This window comes from Erinaceus europaeus, chromosome 20 (assembly GCF_950295315.1).
Source record: "Erinaceus europaeus chromosome 20, mEriEur2.1, whole genome shotgun sequence".
NCBI lineage: Eukaryota > Metazoa > Chordata > Mammalia > Eulipotyphla > Erinaceidae > Erinaceus > Erinaceus europaeus.
The window spans coordinates 41,017,076-41,032,849 of record NC_080181.1 but is presented as its reverse complement, the minus strand read 5'-3'; the positions used below and the strand labels follow the sequence as shown (position 1 = coordinate 41,032,849).

The 15,774-nt window shown below is 41.8% G+C and overlaps 1 protein-coding gene and 1 long non-coding RNA gene across 6 annotated transcripts in view; one reads left to right on the top strand and one right to left on the bottom strand.

Moving 5' to 3' along the window:
* The first annotated feature begins 1,182 nt into the window (after positions 1-1,182).
* On the top strand, positions 1,183-12,113 carry LOC132534848 (uncharacterized). The gene is made up of 3 exons (XR_009546554.1): positions 1,183-1,459; positions 2,808-2,974; positions 11,561-12,113. It is a non-coding gene; the product is annotated as an uncharacterized LOC132534848 (long non-coding RNA).
* A 1,343-nt stretch (positions 12,114-13,456) lies between these two features.
* The window catches only part of UBE3A (ubiquitin protein ligase E3A), a 74,248-nt gene continuing 71,930 nt past the window's right edge, over positions 13,457-15,774 (bottom strand). For all 5 annotated transcript variants that reach the window (XM_060179256.1, XM_060179257.1, XM_060179258.1 and 2 more), the window contains one exon: positions 13,457-15,528. In XM_060179256.1, the coding sequence (XP_060035239.1) occupies positions 15,408-15,528 (121 nt within the window). In that variant the 3' untranslated portion in view covers positions 13,457-15,407. The remainder of the gene's footprint in view (positions 15,529-15,774) is intronic.

Genomic DNA, 15,774 nt, shown 5'->3' with positions numbered 1-15,774 from the left:
GTTAGTAGGCCTATTTTAGACATATTGCACAGGGCCCATGACTATACTAGTTTTTTTTTTTAGCCTGATATCTGATATAACTATTTCTAAAGCAATGAATTAAAAAGGAAAATAATTTAATATATTAAATAACAAAATCCACTGCTCTTGGCAGCCATTTTTCTCTTTTTTGCTCCCCCCTTCTTATTTGATAGGACAGAGAGAAATTGAGAGAGGAGAGAGAAATAGAGAGGAAGAGAGAAAGATAGACACCTGCAGACCTGCTTCACTACTTGGGAAGTGACCTCCCTGTCTATCTCCCCTTCCTCTCTCAATTTCTCTCTGTCCTATTCAATAACAATAAATAAATAAATAAATAAATAAATAAATAAATAAATAAAAGGCCGCCGGGAGCAGTGAATTCGTAGTGCAAGCATTCAGGCCCAGCAGATAGCCTGGAGACAAATGATTAAAAAAAAAACAAAAAAAAACAGTGCCACTCAAAGTTCCAAAAGTCAAAGTTGCTAGGCAACAAGGGCCTAAGAACACCTTGTTCAACTACACTACCACCCTGGTGGATGAGAGTGAGGCAGCAGTAAAGACCATAGCTCAGGCCAGGGGAGGTGGGAGAACAAGACGCTTGACAGAAGCAGCAGGGACAAGAACAGCCTCTACCCACCTCTCAGCAGTGTTCTGCTGAGAAAGATGGAAACTGGGGGGGAGGGGGATTTCTCTTTCCAGAAGGGAGGACAAGCCAGCTCTTGGCAGTGCACAAGAGTGGAGGCCATCCCCCCATTTTTGTTTGTTTGTTTTTGCCCTTGTTGTTGCTGTAGTTGTTGGATAGGACAGAGAGAAATGGAAAGAGGAGGGGAAGACAGAGCGGGGAAGAGAAAGATCGATACCTGTAGACCTGCTTCACTGCGTGTTAAGCAACCACCCTGCAGGTAGTGAGTCGGGGACTTGAACCAGAATCTTGGACCAGAATCTGGTCCTTGTGCTTGGTGCCATGTGCGCTTAACCTGCTGCACTACCGTCTGACCCCAGAGAAACAGTTTCTTGGGTCATCAGGCCACAGCTGGAAGGAGAAGGGACCATATGGGATTTTTCTACAAACTCCTCAACAAGAGTGCAGAATGATCTCCAAGAACCAGTCATTGGCTAAGAGCTCAAATGGTAAGTTTTTTTTTTTTTTTTTAACAAAATTTTTAAAAATATTTATTAATTATTTATTCCCTTTTGTTGCCCTTTTCTATTGTTGTAGTTATGATTGATGTCATTGTTGTTGGATATGACAGAGAGAAATAGAGAGAGGAGGAGAAGACAGAGAGGGGGAGAGAAGACTGCAGACCTGCTTCACCACCTGTGAAGTGACTCCCCTGCAGGTGGGGAGCTGGGGACTTGAACTGGGATCCTTACGCCAGTCCTCGTGCTTTGTGCCACCTACGCTTAACCCACTGCTCTACCGCCTGACTCCCAAATGGTAAGTTTTTTAAATCTAGTCTGTGGAGATAGACGTATGTAATCCAGGAAGGACTCCAGCAGCTCAGAGGAAGCGCAAATGGACTCAGCACAGTCAAGTCACATCCAAGAACCCTAAGGAAAAGAGTTTTTCCATGAATGAAAGTATCTGGAAAATAAAGCTCCTGCAGCCTCCAAGCTTCCTCTTTCCAGATTCCTCCTCCAACAATGCCTTAAAGACAGGAAAGGAGGAAGACTGCACACTATAGGAATCATATACAACTGGAAGAGGGCTGAAAAATCATTTTTTTAAAAAATTTTTTGATTGTCACCAAAGTTATTGCTGTAACTCGGTGCCAACATGTGAATCCATCACTCATGGTGACATTTTTTTTCTTTCTCCTTTCTTTTTTTCCTTCCTTCCTTCCCTTCTTTCTTATTTTTTTTTTACTTATAATCCTTTATTCTTTTTAATTTTTATTTACACAAAAGAAGCACTGACAAAAACCATAGGATAAAAGGGGTACAATTCCACACAATTCCCACCACAGAACTCTGCATCCCATCCCCTCTCCTGATAGCTTTCCTATTCTTTAACCCTCTGGGAGTATGGACCCAAAGTCATTGTGGGATGCAGAAGGTGGAAGGTCTGGCTTCTGTAATTGCTTCCCTGCTGAACATGGGCATTTGGCAGGACAATCCATACTCTCAGCCTATCTCTCTCTTTCCCTACTGGGGCAGGAGTGTGAGGAAGTAGGGCTCCAGGACACATGGGTGGGGTTGTCTTCCCAGGGATGATCATGGTAGCATCTGAAACCTGGTGGGTAAAAAAGAGTTAAGATCTAAAGCAGAACAAATTGTTGACTCATCATGAACCTAAAGGCTGGAATATTGCAGATTTGAGGTCTCTGCTTTGTAGATAGCTAGTAGACCTATTTTAGTTATATTCCAAAGGGTCCATGACTATACTTGTTTTTTCCTGAGCCTGACATCTGATATGCAGGTAGACCCAAATTATTATCTGGGGAGGTGATGTCATGGCTAGACTTTCTTATTTTTTTACTTGATAGTATGGAAATAAATTGAGAGGGGAAGAGGAGGAGTCTGAGAGGGAGAAAGGAAGAGAGACACCTGCAGATCTGCCTTACTGCTCCTGAAGCATCACCCCCCCCCTCTCCTGCAGGTGGGGAATGGGGGCTCAAACCCTGGGTCCTTGTACATGGAAACGTGCTCTTAACTGGGTGTACCCCCACCCTTGAAAATCATTCTTAAAGAGATTAGAAAACAAATCGGAAGCAATCCCATCACCAGGAAGAAAAGACACTTTTACTAAGGCACACTTTCTCTTTTCACCCATTTTTATCATACAGCAACTACTGAATGACTTAATTAAGAAGTGGTTTACTCTTATACCTCAAGACAGTTCTTGAAATCAGAGAAGTACTTCTCCTCTTTTGTACAACCATGACAGTCCCAGCTGGATTTAAAGAGTGTAGAGCCAGGTCAGCTGGTCCTGCAGCTCTTCAAATGGACACGGGTAAGTATCTCTATGGGCAGCAGAGAAATGGAAGTCTGGGTAATTTTCAAGTTCAGGCTCTGTCTCCCCACCAAGGAGCACCTTTAAGAGGAGTGGTGATTAACACAGAGGAGCATGAGTATGGGGATTATTTTGCTAGTACGGCTCTCATGGAGAACAGAGAGTAGAAGAGGGGCCGGGTGGTGACGCACCTGGCTGAGTACACAAGTGGCAATGCTCAAGGACCCAGGTTCAAGCCCCTAGTCCCCACCTGCAGGGGGAAAGCTTTGTGAGTGGTGAAGCAGTACTTCAGGTGTCTCTCTGTCTCTCTCCTGCTCCATCAACTCCCCTTCCCTCTCGATTTCTTTCTTTCTTTCCAGCCTTTTTATAATGAAAGCACTTGAAAAGTAGTTGACTTGAGAACTAGTAGAGGTCTCTCTTCTTCCAGCTCATTTCCTCAAGTGATCCCTAAGGGGAAGCTTCCTTCCACTTAATTAAGCAAAGGCAATGCAAATTAAGGGAGATGAGGGAATGATTCTGAGAGGGAGGCAGAGATTCTGGGTTTCTAGGGTCTTTTTTTCTTTCTGCCTTTTTTTTTTTCCAGTCAAAGGACTGATTGGTTCTGGCTGATGGTGATGTAGGGGCTTTGGAGCCTCAGGCATGAGAGTCTGTTTGTATAGTATTATGATAGCTACCCACCACTATTTTTTAAATGAGATTTCTATAGCGCAATGGCCAGAACAGGAATGGGCTCAGCGCTTCACAGTTTGAGACCTACTTATGCTATCTAGCCCTGCCCATCCTAAATTCGAAGACTTTTAAAAATATTTATTTATTCATTACTGGATAGAGACAGACAGACGTTGAGAGGGAAGGAGGAAATAGAGAGGGAGAGAGACAGAGAGACATACCTGCAGGCCTGCCTCGCCATTCACAAAGCTTTCCCCCTGCATGTGGGGACCATAGGCTTGAACCCAGGTCCTTGCTCACTGTGTGCTTAACCAGGTGCAGCACTGCCTGGCTCCAATTCTATAATGACTTTAACTTGTCCCAAAAAGCACAGAATGAATTGACTTTAAGCAAAATCAAACACTGTCAGTCTTTTGTTCTTCAGTAATTAACATTTCAGATTTTTAAAAATTTTATTATTTTTATTTATTGGATAGAGACAGCCAGAAATCAAAAGGGAAAGGGGGAGACTGACAAAGAGACACCTGCAGCCCTTATTCACCACTCACAAAGCTTTCCCCCTGCAGGTGGGGATGGGAGGCTTGAACCCGGGTCCTTGATTATTGCAGCATGTGTGCTCAACCAGGTGCACCAGGGGGCATGGACTGGCATCCTTACGCCAGTCTTTGTGCTTTGCATCACCTGCAGTTAACCTGCTATGCTACCGCCCAACCCCAGCAATATATTCCTTTTCTTTTTTTCTTTTTCTTTTAAGTTAAAAAAATTTTAGAGACAGAAATTGAGAAGGAAAGGTAGGTAGTGAGGGAGAAACACCTGCAGCACTGCATGACCACTTATGAAGCTGCCCTCCTCAGGCATGATACAGTTGGCCCATGTCTAATATTTGTGTTTTCCCTATAACATTCTAACTCCCCACCTAGGTCCTCTGCCATCATGTTCCAGGACCTGAACACTCCCCCCACACACACACAACCCCAGAGTCTTTTACTTTGGTGAAATACACCAACTCCAGTCCAGGTTGGGAAGCTTCCAGAGGGGAAGCTTCACACGCAGTATCACACAACAGTGTGTTCCTCGCTTTCTCTCTCCCTCTCTTAAATTTCTCTCTGTCCTATCAAATATAAGGAAACTTACAATAGGGGCTGGGCAGTGATGCACCCAGGTTTGAGCCTCCCCTCATTCCCCACCTGCGGGATGGGGGGATATTTGATGAGCAGTGAGGCAGGTCTGCAAGTGTCTTTCTCCCTCCCTCTCTATTTGGAAAGTCTGACGCAAATGACAGCTCTATAGCCTTTCCCAGGGTCTAGCATCAAATGAGGGAAGTAGAGTCATAGACAAAGGAAAGTTTAATGTAGTAGCCAGGGGAGAGATTGAGAAGTCCAGCTAAAGTAACTGGGGGGAGTCTAGGAGAGAATCCAGCTTGGTGGGGAGAGGGGAGAAGCCCAGTGTGGGACAGTCTGGTGCACCTTCTATAGTGTATTGTTTACTTCTGGCATGGAAAGGGTCATGGCATGGGTAGCATCACAGAATTTATGATCCTTTCAGAGATGTTTCCAGTTGATGTGTCAGCTGACAGGGCTAAATCTTCCTGCATGAGTGAGGGTTCTGCTTATTCTCATTTTCAGCAAGATAAGTTCTTTACTGAGAGTAGAGGGTCAGGCCTCAGCATATTTCCTTCACTCTATCCCCTCTCAATTTCCTCCTGTCCTATTAAGTGTAATAGAAAGAAAAGGAAAAAAAAAAAAGAAGGGAAAAATGGCCACTGGGAGTGGTAGATTTATAGTGCCAGCACTCTGCCCATCTTTCTTTCTTGCCCTTCCCTGTGACTTCCGCTGTGACATGACTCCCCAAGAGCCCAGGTCGGCTTTCCTCAGGTCAGAGTCTCTTCCATCTTGGAGAGGGCTACCTGACACAACTATACTATCTGTAATTTCCTGCGAAACTTTGTTCCTCTTCTGTTCAAACCTAGCAGCATGATCTATACAGTTTCCCAAACCCAAAACATGAGGTGTTTTTCTTTTTTTTTTATTTTATTTTAATTCTTCTGAACTATCCCATGAAAGAACTTTCTTTCCCCCCTTTACCTAAGCATTGCTCAACTCTGGCTTATGGTGTTAGGTAGTGGTGGAGCTTGAACCTGGGACCTTTGGTGCCTCAGGCATGGGAGTCTTTTTGCGGGTGCACCTCGTTGAGCACACACATTATAGTAAGCAAGGACCTGGGTTCAAGCCTCTGGTCCCCACCTGTAGCCAGGAAGCTTCATAAGTGGTGAAGTAGTGCAGGTGTATTTCTTTTTCCTTGTCTCCCACTTCCCTCTCAATTTCTCTAAATTGTTAAATAGGTGTAAAATATAAAACATTTTTAAAACATTTAATTAGTTTATTGGATAGAGATAGAAACTGAGATGAAAAGGGGAGAAAGAGAGAGAGGCATCAGCCTTGCTTTACCACTTGTGAAACTTCCCCCTATAGATAAGGACCAAGGACTTGAACCCGGTTCCTTGTGCACAGTAATGTGTACACTCAGCCCCCATCCAGATCCCTCAAACAGGTCATTCTTGTGCATTTGTTTGTCATTACTGGGGCTTCGCTGCTCTGGGTCACCATTTTATTTTATTTTATTTTATTTTATATTTTCTGCCTCCAAGGGTTACCGCTGGCGCTCAGTGCCTCCACTATGAATTCACTATACTAGAGGCCATTTTCTCCATTTTGTTGCCTTTGATGTTGTTGTTGTTCTGTTATTGTTGTCATTGCTGTTGGATAGGACAGAGAGAAACTGAGAGAGGGGGGAAGGCAAAGAGGAGGAAAGACACCTGCAGACCTGCTTCACTGCTTGTGAAGCGACTCCCCTGCAGGTTTGGAGCTAGGGGCCTGAACCAAGATCCTTGGGCAGGTCCTTGCACTTCACACCATGTGTGCTTAAGCCACTGTGCTACTGCCCTGCCCCTGGGTCAACCTTTTTATTCAGATAAAGACAGAGAAATGGGGCCAGGTGGTGGCACATTTGCCTAGGGGCACATGACACAATGGATTCAAGCTCCTGGGCCCATCTGCAGGGGTAGGGTGCTGCTTTCCCTAAGTCCATTCAACAGTGAGGTGTGTGTGTGTGTGTGTGTGTGTGTGAGAGAGAGAGAGAGAGAGAGAGAGAGAGAGAGAGAGAGAGAGATTCAAGCTCCTGATCCCCACCGGCTGGAGGAGAGCTTCACAAGTGGTGAAGCAGGGCTGCAGGTGTCTGTCTCTTTCCCTTTCTACCTCCACCTTCCTTCTCAATTTGTCTCTATCCATAACAAATAAAAATATAATTAAAAAGGAGGCATTGGCAATGCAGTAGAACCCAACTTTTATCCCCTCATGAATTCTCCAACCATGTACATTTATTTTTTTCTGATGACTTGCAGTTAATAAAGAAAATCCCAGCCCAGCCCACTCAATTAATTCGACACAGCTGAAATATCTGAATCCCACTCTCAGGCGGGGGAGATTACATAGTGATTATGCAAAAATACTTCAATTCCTAAGGCTCCAAAGTCCTGGTTCAATCCCCAGCTATCACTATACGCCAGAGCTGAGCAGTACTCTTATGACGAATAAATACATTCATTCATTCATTTTTCACTCTCTCTTAAAAGGAAATGTAATTCTTGCTGAGAATTCTGAACATAGGGAAACCAGTTTCTTCCTTTACTTTCTCATCCAAGGCCAGCTTTTGGCCTGTCCGGAGGGGAGGAGATTATAGAGAAATGTCCTGCCTTATCCAGTTGGTGAACTTGTCATAGGATGGTAAACCTTTAAGAAAGGACATTTTTTTTTCATGGAGTCACCTTACATGAGAATCCAAAAGAAAATCTCTGGCTTAACTGGTAGCTTCTCATCTCTTCTCCTCTCAGCCTCTGCATTTGAGGTGCTCAAATATTAGGTGCTTGATGCCACACAGAAAGCCCATTTGTGTAGAATGATTTTTAAGATAGCTCAGGGCATGCATACATATTTCTTTCAGCTATGGCAAGTGGCTGAAGGGGCCACATACCCAGAAGAACCCTTCAATGAAATGTTACTTAAGGACCTTTTGGGCAGGGGTAGATAGCACAATGGTTATGCAAAGAGACTCTTAAGCCTGGAGCTCCAAAATCCCAGGTTCAGTCCCCCATACCACCACAAGCCAGAGCTGAGCAATGCTCTGGTAGAAACAAAACAAAATAACAACCATTCTAAGAAGCCAGGTGCCACCCTAGATTCCCCAATGGGGTAAACCACTCTATCCAGCTTGTTTGAAACATGGCTTATTGTGTTTAAGATGAAGAGCTCTGCTCATTCAGAAACTAACACACCTCGATAGCAAAATCAGACAAAGATATAGTCATGAAAACAAGCACTGCCAGAGATAGCACACCTGGTTGAAAGCACGTTACCATGTGCAAGGACCTGGCTTCAAACCACCACCTCCAAGTCCCAACAAGCAGTAGAGCAGTGCTGCACGTGTCTTTTTCCTTCCCTCTTAATTGCTGTCAAAATAGAGAGAGGGAGAGACAGACTGAGAGAAATGTAGGAAGGCAGGCTACCAGGAGTGGATTTGTCAGAGCCCCAGAAATAATCCTGGTGGCAATTAAAACAAAATAAAACCATGCATGCAACCCAGGTTGAGTGCTGTGCCAACGCAGAACCATGGCTCAGTTCTGCTGCTGCCTCCCCCCTCAGTATTTGAATGAAAGAGGCTCACAAGTGCTTGTGCCAGGTTTCAGTCTGGCCCCCACCACACTGAAGGAACTTCCAAGTGCTTTCATCAGTGGGATAAGACTAAGAACCTATAGTCTCAAATTTCTGTGTTTATTTACTTATTATTGGATAGGGACAGAAAGTGAGAGTAGAGGGGGTTTAAAGAGACAGACACTTGTAGCCCTGCTTCACCACATGTGAAGCTTCTCCCCTGCAAATGGGGATGAAGGGCTTGAACCCGGATCTTTGTGCACTATAGTTCGTGCACTTAATCAGGTGCACCACTGCCTAGCCCCCCTTTTTAAAATAAGGGTGTCAAAATCATTCACCAGGAAATAAATGTCTTTATTTTTTAATTGGATAGAAATAATCAAGCGTGAAGGGGGAGACACCTGCAGCCCTGTTTTACATCTCATGAAGCTTCTCCACCCCCTGCAGGTAGGGACTAGGGGCTTGAACCTGGATCCTGGTACACAGCACATGTGTGCTCAAGTAGGTGCACTACTCAGCCCCTGAAGTCAATGTCTTCTTACTGAGTGGTACCTGTACAACTAGATAACCATGTGTCAAAGAATGGATGTGAACTTATACTGAATGGTTCAAGAGTTTAAGATTGTAAGACATCTAAAATAGGTCTTCAACACTAGAGTTAGGCTGTGGTTTTTGAGGTGATACCAAAAACACAGTAAGAACAAAAAGTCCATGTAATTGAAAAATTTTGTTTGAATAATAAAGTGGAACCAGTGGTTCAGGAAGTAGCATAGTGGACAAAATGTTAAGACTTTCAATAATGAGGCCCTGTGTTCAATCCCTGACTTGGCATGTGTCAAGAGACACACTCTGGTTGTCTCTCTTTCCTAATGCTCTCATCAATAAATAAATCTAAAAAAAAAAAAGGTAAGCTATCCAAAAGATGGAGAAATATTCAAGTTATCTGATAGTGAATTTGTGTCCAGAATAATCACGAAGAAAAAAAATGATCCAATTAAAAAATGGACACATGATTTGAATTGACATTTATTCAAAGATGAACAAGAGTCCCACCATCACATGACCTTGCTCAGTCATCATTAGCCATCAAGAAAACGCAAGTGAAAACCATGAACAATCACTGCAATCCCACTAGGACGGGCTGAATCAGGCAATAAGGGATAATCCATGTGGCAAAACTGAGGGAATGATGTTAATACAAGTATTTTGGAAAACCATTTGGTAACTTCTTGAATGGACTGGGCATGGTTTGATTTAGCAATTTCACTTAAGGAAAAAAAAAGGGGGGGGGCTCACCACAAACTCTCTTTGGAAGGGGTATAGCATACACTGTGAAACAGGCTTTATTTTCACGAGACATAATTTTAACCAAAATAACATGGGGGTTATGAATATCTTTAGCTCTAATTTCCTTTTCTTTCCCATGTGAGAGACCAAGTAGGTATCCATAGTAAAAAGTAAATAACAATAATCATAACGACAAAAGACTTCTTTCAATGAAAAACTCCATCCTCTGTTCCTTGTCGCATCCAGAAGGAAGAGGCTGCCTTAATCATCACAGTGGTGAGTCATTCTCTTCTCTGGTCTTTTTAGGCTCTTGAATTCCTAAGTGTTCTTTTATGCTTTTATGTAGAGCCGGCTTATTAAACCAAGCAAGGAGACAGGGCTTTTAAAGACAACCACTTCACTCTGTTGTCCAGGCTTTTCCCTTTTTTTCTATGCTTTCCTTTTAGCAATTTTGTACACTCATTTGTACAAAATCAAGAACAATGAACTGTATGTATCTTGCACACAAATGTTCATAGTATATGTCATAGTTGAAAAGAAAAACCAAATATCCAACAAACATTATCAGTGTTTTTCAGTCATAAAAGTATAGACACGTGCCACTAAATGAGTGCATCTTGTAAACATTGTTTTAAGAAAAAAAAAAAAAAAAGCCAGACATCAAACGCCAAATACGGTGATCTTACTGACAGGATGTATGATACAAGCAAAAAGTGAGCTAGTGACTGCCGGAGGCTGAGGTGAAGAGGTGATGCAGAGGGACAGTATGGAAGATGGAGTTACAACTAATGAAAGGGATGTTAACATATGTGACTTCTCAGAGATAAAAATGCTCTGGAATTATAGTGATGATTGCATGATCTTGTGACTATACCAACTCTTAATTGTACACTTTAAATGGGTAAATTATTACATGGGAAACACACGAGGGAAAGCACCCTCCTCCCATGTTGTGATGGATGAGGGTCAACTTCTGTAGACATCGTCATGGTTAAACATCCCCAATGGGTTAAAAGCCCCCAATGGGCTCTTTGATTTTTTTTTGCAATTTGGACTTAACTGCTGAGGCCTGGTACCTGCACAACTCTGTTTCTGTCTACCCCCCAACCCCGCTTTTTTTTTTTTTCTTTCTGATAGAGGGTAACAAAGACTTGTAGCACTGCTCCACCACCAAGATTTTCCCCCTGCAGGTGTGAACTGAGGAGAGAGTGGGGGGTTGAGCTTGAGCCTGGGTCCTAGTGCACGTTAACATGCACCACCCTCCAGTCCCTAAACCCTCCATAGACTCTTAATTGGTGAAGCAGGAGAACCTGAGTCTTCATAACGGGTTGTGCACTGTGTCTCAACCCCACTGAATCCATGGGCTTAGTACAACCCAAGGACAGGGAAATGCCAAGACAGAAACCTTGTAGTCCGAGTGCTGCACACTCAACCCCATGCCCGTTGTTTTAGGCAGCAAGCAGCATTATTCTAGGTACTGTCCTGCTGAATCTAAGACTTCTGATTTGGGGATTGACTTGTAACAACGGTCATAAGGTTCTGACCAAACATATCTATTATTGTGTTGCCAATAGTGGGATATCCATTCAGCCCCATCTCCACCGAGTGAATTGTAACTACAGAGGCCGATTATAGGGAGGCTCCTGGCTGTCAGAACCCATCCACAGAACAGGGCCCAAGTCGCTCAGAGGCAGGATTTTGTACTTTGCACTCCTTCCAAGGGATGAAATGGTATAAGCAATGATCTATGTAGTGCTGCCTCCTCACTGAGCAAGGCCTTTAGTCACTTAAGTATTCAAACACTTAAAAGCCCTCTGGGGTGGAGGAGCTAAGGCAAACAAGACAGTGGTCATTTTAGTTGGTGGGGAAAAAATAGGATGCTTTACTGAAATCTCTATTGTGTTCTTGTTTTCAACCATTCAAGGGGCAATTGACAAGCTGGTGGAAAGACAAAGACACTATTTAAACACTTCACAGGAAAGGCACAAGATGAAAAAGACAGTCTTCACTATGAACATGCTGAGCCCAGGAAATAATCAGTTCAAAAGAAGCCGCACTATCCCACTGTTCAGGCTCTGAGGTTGCAGAGGTCCTCTGGAGGCTGATGATCTTTTAACATGGGTAAGTTTGTTTTTACTTTTTCATGTTTAAAAGTTACTTGAGAAGTTAAGAATGTGAAGCTACTGGGTGGGGGAGTAAGGAGTCTCTTAACATGTTAACACTGTTCATGGTTGGGGTCCTGTCTTTCTAGCTTTGAAAACTTGAGGGGGAGCAGTTTTAGAGATGGAAGAAAGCACACCAGGTGGGGTGCCCGCCTTGCTATGCATGCGGCGCAGACTCAAGTTGTTGAAAAGAGTTGAAAGCAGCTCTATATTCTCTGTATTGTCTCTAACTGAATGAAAAACAGCAGCCCAAGAGCAGTGAAATCACACGTGTGAGTCATCAGTTCATCAAAGAAATTAAATTTTGGCCAGAGATGGGTCATGGTGGTGCTGAGGATTGAACCTGAGACCTTTGGTGTCTCAGGCATGAAAATCTTTGTATAACCATTAAGTTATGGCCCTATTCTCTGTGCTAGAGCACTGCTCAGCTCAGGCTTATGGTGGTGCAGGGGGTTGAACCTGGGGTTTTGGAGCCTCAGGCATGAAAGTCTTTTGCATAACCATTAAGCTTTCTACCTCACCCTAGAGACCATTTAATTAGCAAAACTGTGTTAGCAGAATGACTATTCTGGAAGAGCCAGAGTTAGACAAAAGTATTTCAAGTCGACTGAGGTACCATAACTATATCCTGAGGATGGAATGTAAGCACAGGATATGGATGTGGGGGAAAATGTTCAGAAGTGAATGAGGGTGACCAGAGATAAATGGACACCTACAGAGAATTTTTTTAAATGACAACAGATTTTTTTTCCCTCTTGTGGGTGTTTTAAACTCTTTGGTGACTCAATGAATGGACAGAAAGTGTAGTGATGGAATGAATGGTTCTTAGAGCCTGGTAGAAGGTTCAAATACAGGGTAGGGGGGAGAAGAGCAGCCTTGAGAAAAATCCCCAAGGACGCCTGAAACCCTGCCAACAGGGACTAATACTATGTCAGACTGCAATCGTTTGTCCCCTTTTTAATGAGGTATCTGTATCACAGTGGGGAATAAATAATACCAGCTTCTGTTTGAAGCCTCATTTCCAAGTTGCATCTCCTTACCTGTCAGATATGTATCCCAAAATAAAGATAGCAAAGTGAGGACTGGACTTCATGATACTATGAAAAATCCAACTCTTTGTGAAGCTAGGATTAGTATCTCTAGGATTATTTGACTGTGGGGCTCCGTTTTTACTTTCTATGTTTCAAACACTCGGAATAACAAAAGGCCATATAATACGTATCAAACAATTACTTTTAGCTTATGATTCATTTTCCTTCAGAGCTTCTGGGGGACTGTGGGGAGACTCACAGAAAACTAGTCTGTAGAATATATGAGCCAAAAATGTGCTTTTATAGCACAACATTTGTAGTGAAGGGAGTATGTGCCAATATAGTGAGAATCGCTTTCTCTTAAGCTATCGTTACACTTTCTAACAGTGGAAAAGAGGCAGTCAGAGAAGAGGTGGTAGACACTCAGCATTATTAATTATGAGCCAAGTGAGAGCAATTTGAATGGGTAACCAATACCAGCTCCCATAAATACTTTTGAGGGTGGGTTTATTTTCAACTGTTTCAAGTTTGATATCAGTTTTACGTCTGATAAAATTAACATTCAAAAACTCCACACAGATGTTACTAAATAGCAGAACTCTAATGCTGATAATAAAACTTGAGAACTAAAGAGAACAAATTTCTTCATGAATTTATTATATAAAATGCCCCCAGAATATTTGATTTCTCTTCTCATTTTCATTATACACAAGAAGCACACAAATGAGAGGTCCTGTAAGATGACTATAGTAGCATGAGGTTCCCTTGAATCAAGGTAGTATACATACCTTAACAGTGTTCTAAAGGCTGGCCCAGAAAACACATGTCACCTTTAACACAACGAGAAATGGAAAGCACTGTCTTCTTTTCCCACTGAATTATGGTGAAAAACGTCACTGTTTTATTTAAGCATTATGGTACATAACAATTCTATCTCAATTACTAAAAGAGTTAAAAGAATCCTGAAAGACATCCTTTTTCCTTTCCAATGATTTGAAAGCTGTAATTTGTCTGCCAATTTCAAACAAATCATCAGGCTGATTTGTTGGAGTCAGTTCAAACAATCATCAAGGCACAAGCTCAGCCTATCAACTGTAGCTTGTAGCAAAAGGATATATCAACATGTCTCTCCTTGGTTAAAAATACATAATCCTTTTATTTCATATTTCCATAAAAGAAACTAACATCACTGACACAGAAGACTACAAAGGGGGAAGCTACTTCTGACTGTGCATTAATTTAAGCCTATTTGAACTTTTCCATAGTACACGAAAGAAATATTTAACACTTTTTTTTTTTTGAAGTAAAATGTAATCTTTGGGACTATACAATGTAAATAGGTCTTAAGAGTAATAGTTCCATTCATTTTTGGGTCTGCTCACTACTGTGTACACGTAAACAAGGCACAGTAGCCATTCCTTCCAGTATGTCACAACACTGATCATGTGCCTTGATAAAAATGGCTGATTCCACAAGATGATGGCAACATGAAGGGAAACTTTGGATTGTCTATTTAAAAATGCAGGTAATAAGCAATTAAAAGTTTATTTTAAGTGCACTTTCACTTGCTCTGTGTTTTTGTAAGAAAACAACAACCTTCCTAGCTTTCTTGCAACAGGCTTCACTACCATTTCATTTGGCCAAATGCACTTTTCCCCAGTGAACTGAAAACAACAACAACAACAACATCAACAATAAACAAACAAATCCCTGTCTTTTCATAGACTAAGAAAGAGGATTGGCTACTAAAACAGTTCTTTGCAAGACACATGAAGACAACAACTGTGGCATGAGTTATTTTCATTTGTTGTGCTGTTTGTTACTAAAGTAAAGTTCTGAGGGCTGCACTTGAACATTCCAAATTCTCCCTTCCATCTTTATTGATTCTCAAGATTTTGCACAGAAAACTCTTTGGGGACTAGAACAGCAGCAATTGCATCACACTGTTTTCAAGACTTCAAGTTTCAAAAGCAAATTATTAAAAAAAAAAAAGAAGAAAAAGAAGTACAGTTCCTGATTTGAGTTAAGATACAGGGACAAAACCTAACACATACCTGAAGGTTACATGGTCTACAAATGGTGGCAATATTTTCCTTGGGAGAGTAGTTTTGTTGGTATAATTTTTTTTTTTAAATAATCAAAAGGCTCAACCTCAAGCAGTAATAAACACAAGCCAAAGTGATTTAACCCTTAAAATAAATATTCAGAAAAAACCTCTCTGTACATACAAGTGAAAGAATAAGTAACACTTTCACGCAAAAAAAAAAAAAGGAAAACAAAATAAAAAAAATTAAAAAAAAAACTTAAAATAAAGAATTTGTTCATATAAGCAGCTGAAATCTGCTGTTCCAGCCCACATATCCCCAGTAAAGAAGGGCGCTACAGACACAGGTGACAATTATGGTTCCTTATCTTACAGCCTTTGTGTAATGGGACATTATCACCACCAATTTTTATCCCTCCTTATATTAAATTTTTTTTGTGTGTTTTGTGTGCATGCGTGCGTGCGTGCGTGCGTGCGTGTGTGTGTGTGTGTGTGTGTGTGTGTGTGTTTCCTTTTTCTTTCTTCTTTGCTTTTTTATAGCATGCCAAACCCTTTGGCATAAGTGATGGCCTTCAACAATCTCTCCTTAAGTTTTTCTTTGCTCGAATATTCCGGAAGTAAAAGGACATTAAAGCAAGTATGAGATGTAGGCAACCTAAAGGGAAAGAGGAAAAGAAGACATGAGCAAAAGCTCAGTACTTTTCAGAAGGTATAGACAGCTGCAATGGTTTTGCCGTGCAGTCTATAAATATCAATATAAATCCTAAAGACTAAATGTTTTTGCCATGTAAACACCATGTATTAGAAATAGTCCTGACAATACTACTATGTTAATGATTTGATACAAATCTACACAGTACCATTACATATAAAGTACTAAGTAGTGTCTGTATATATTTAA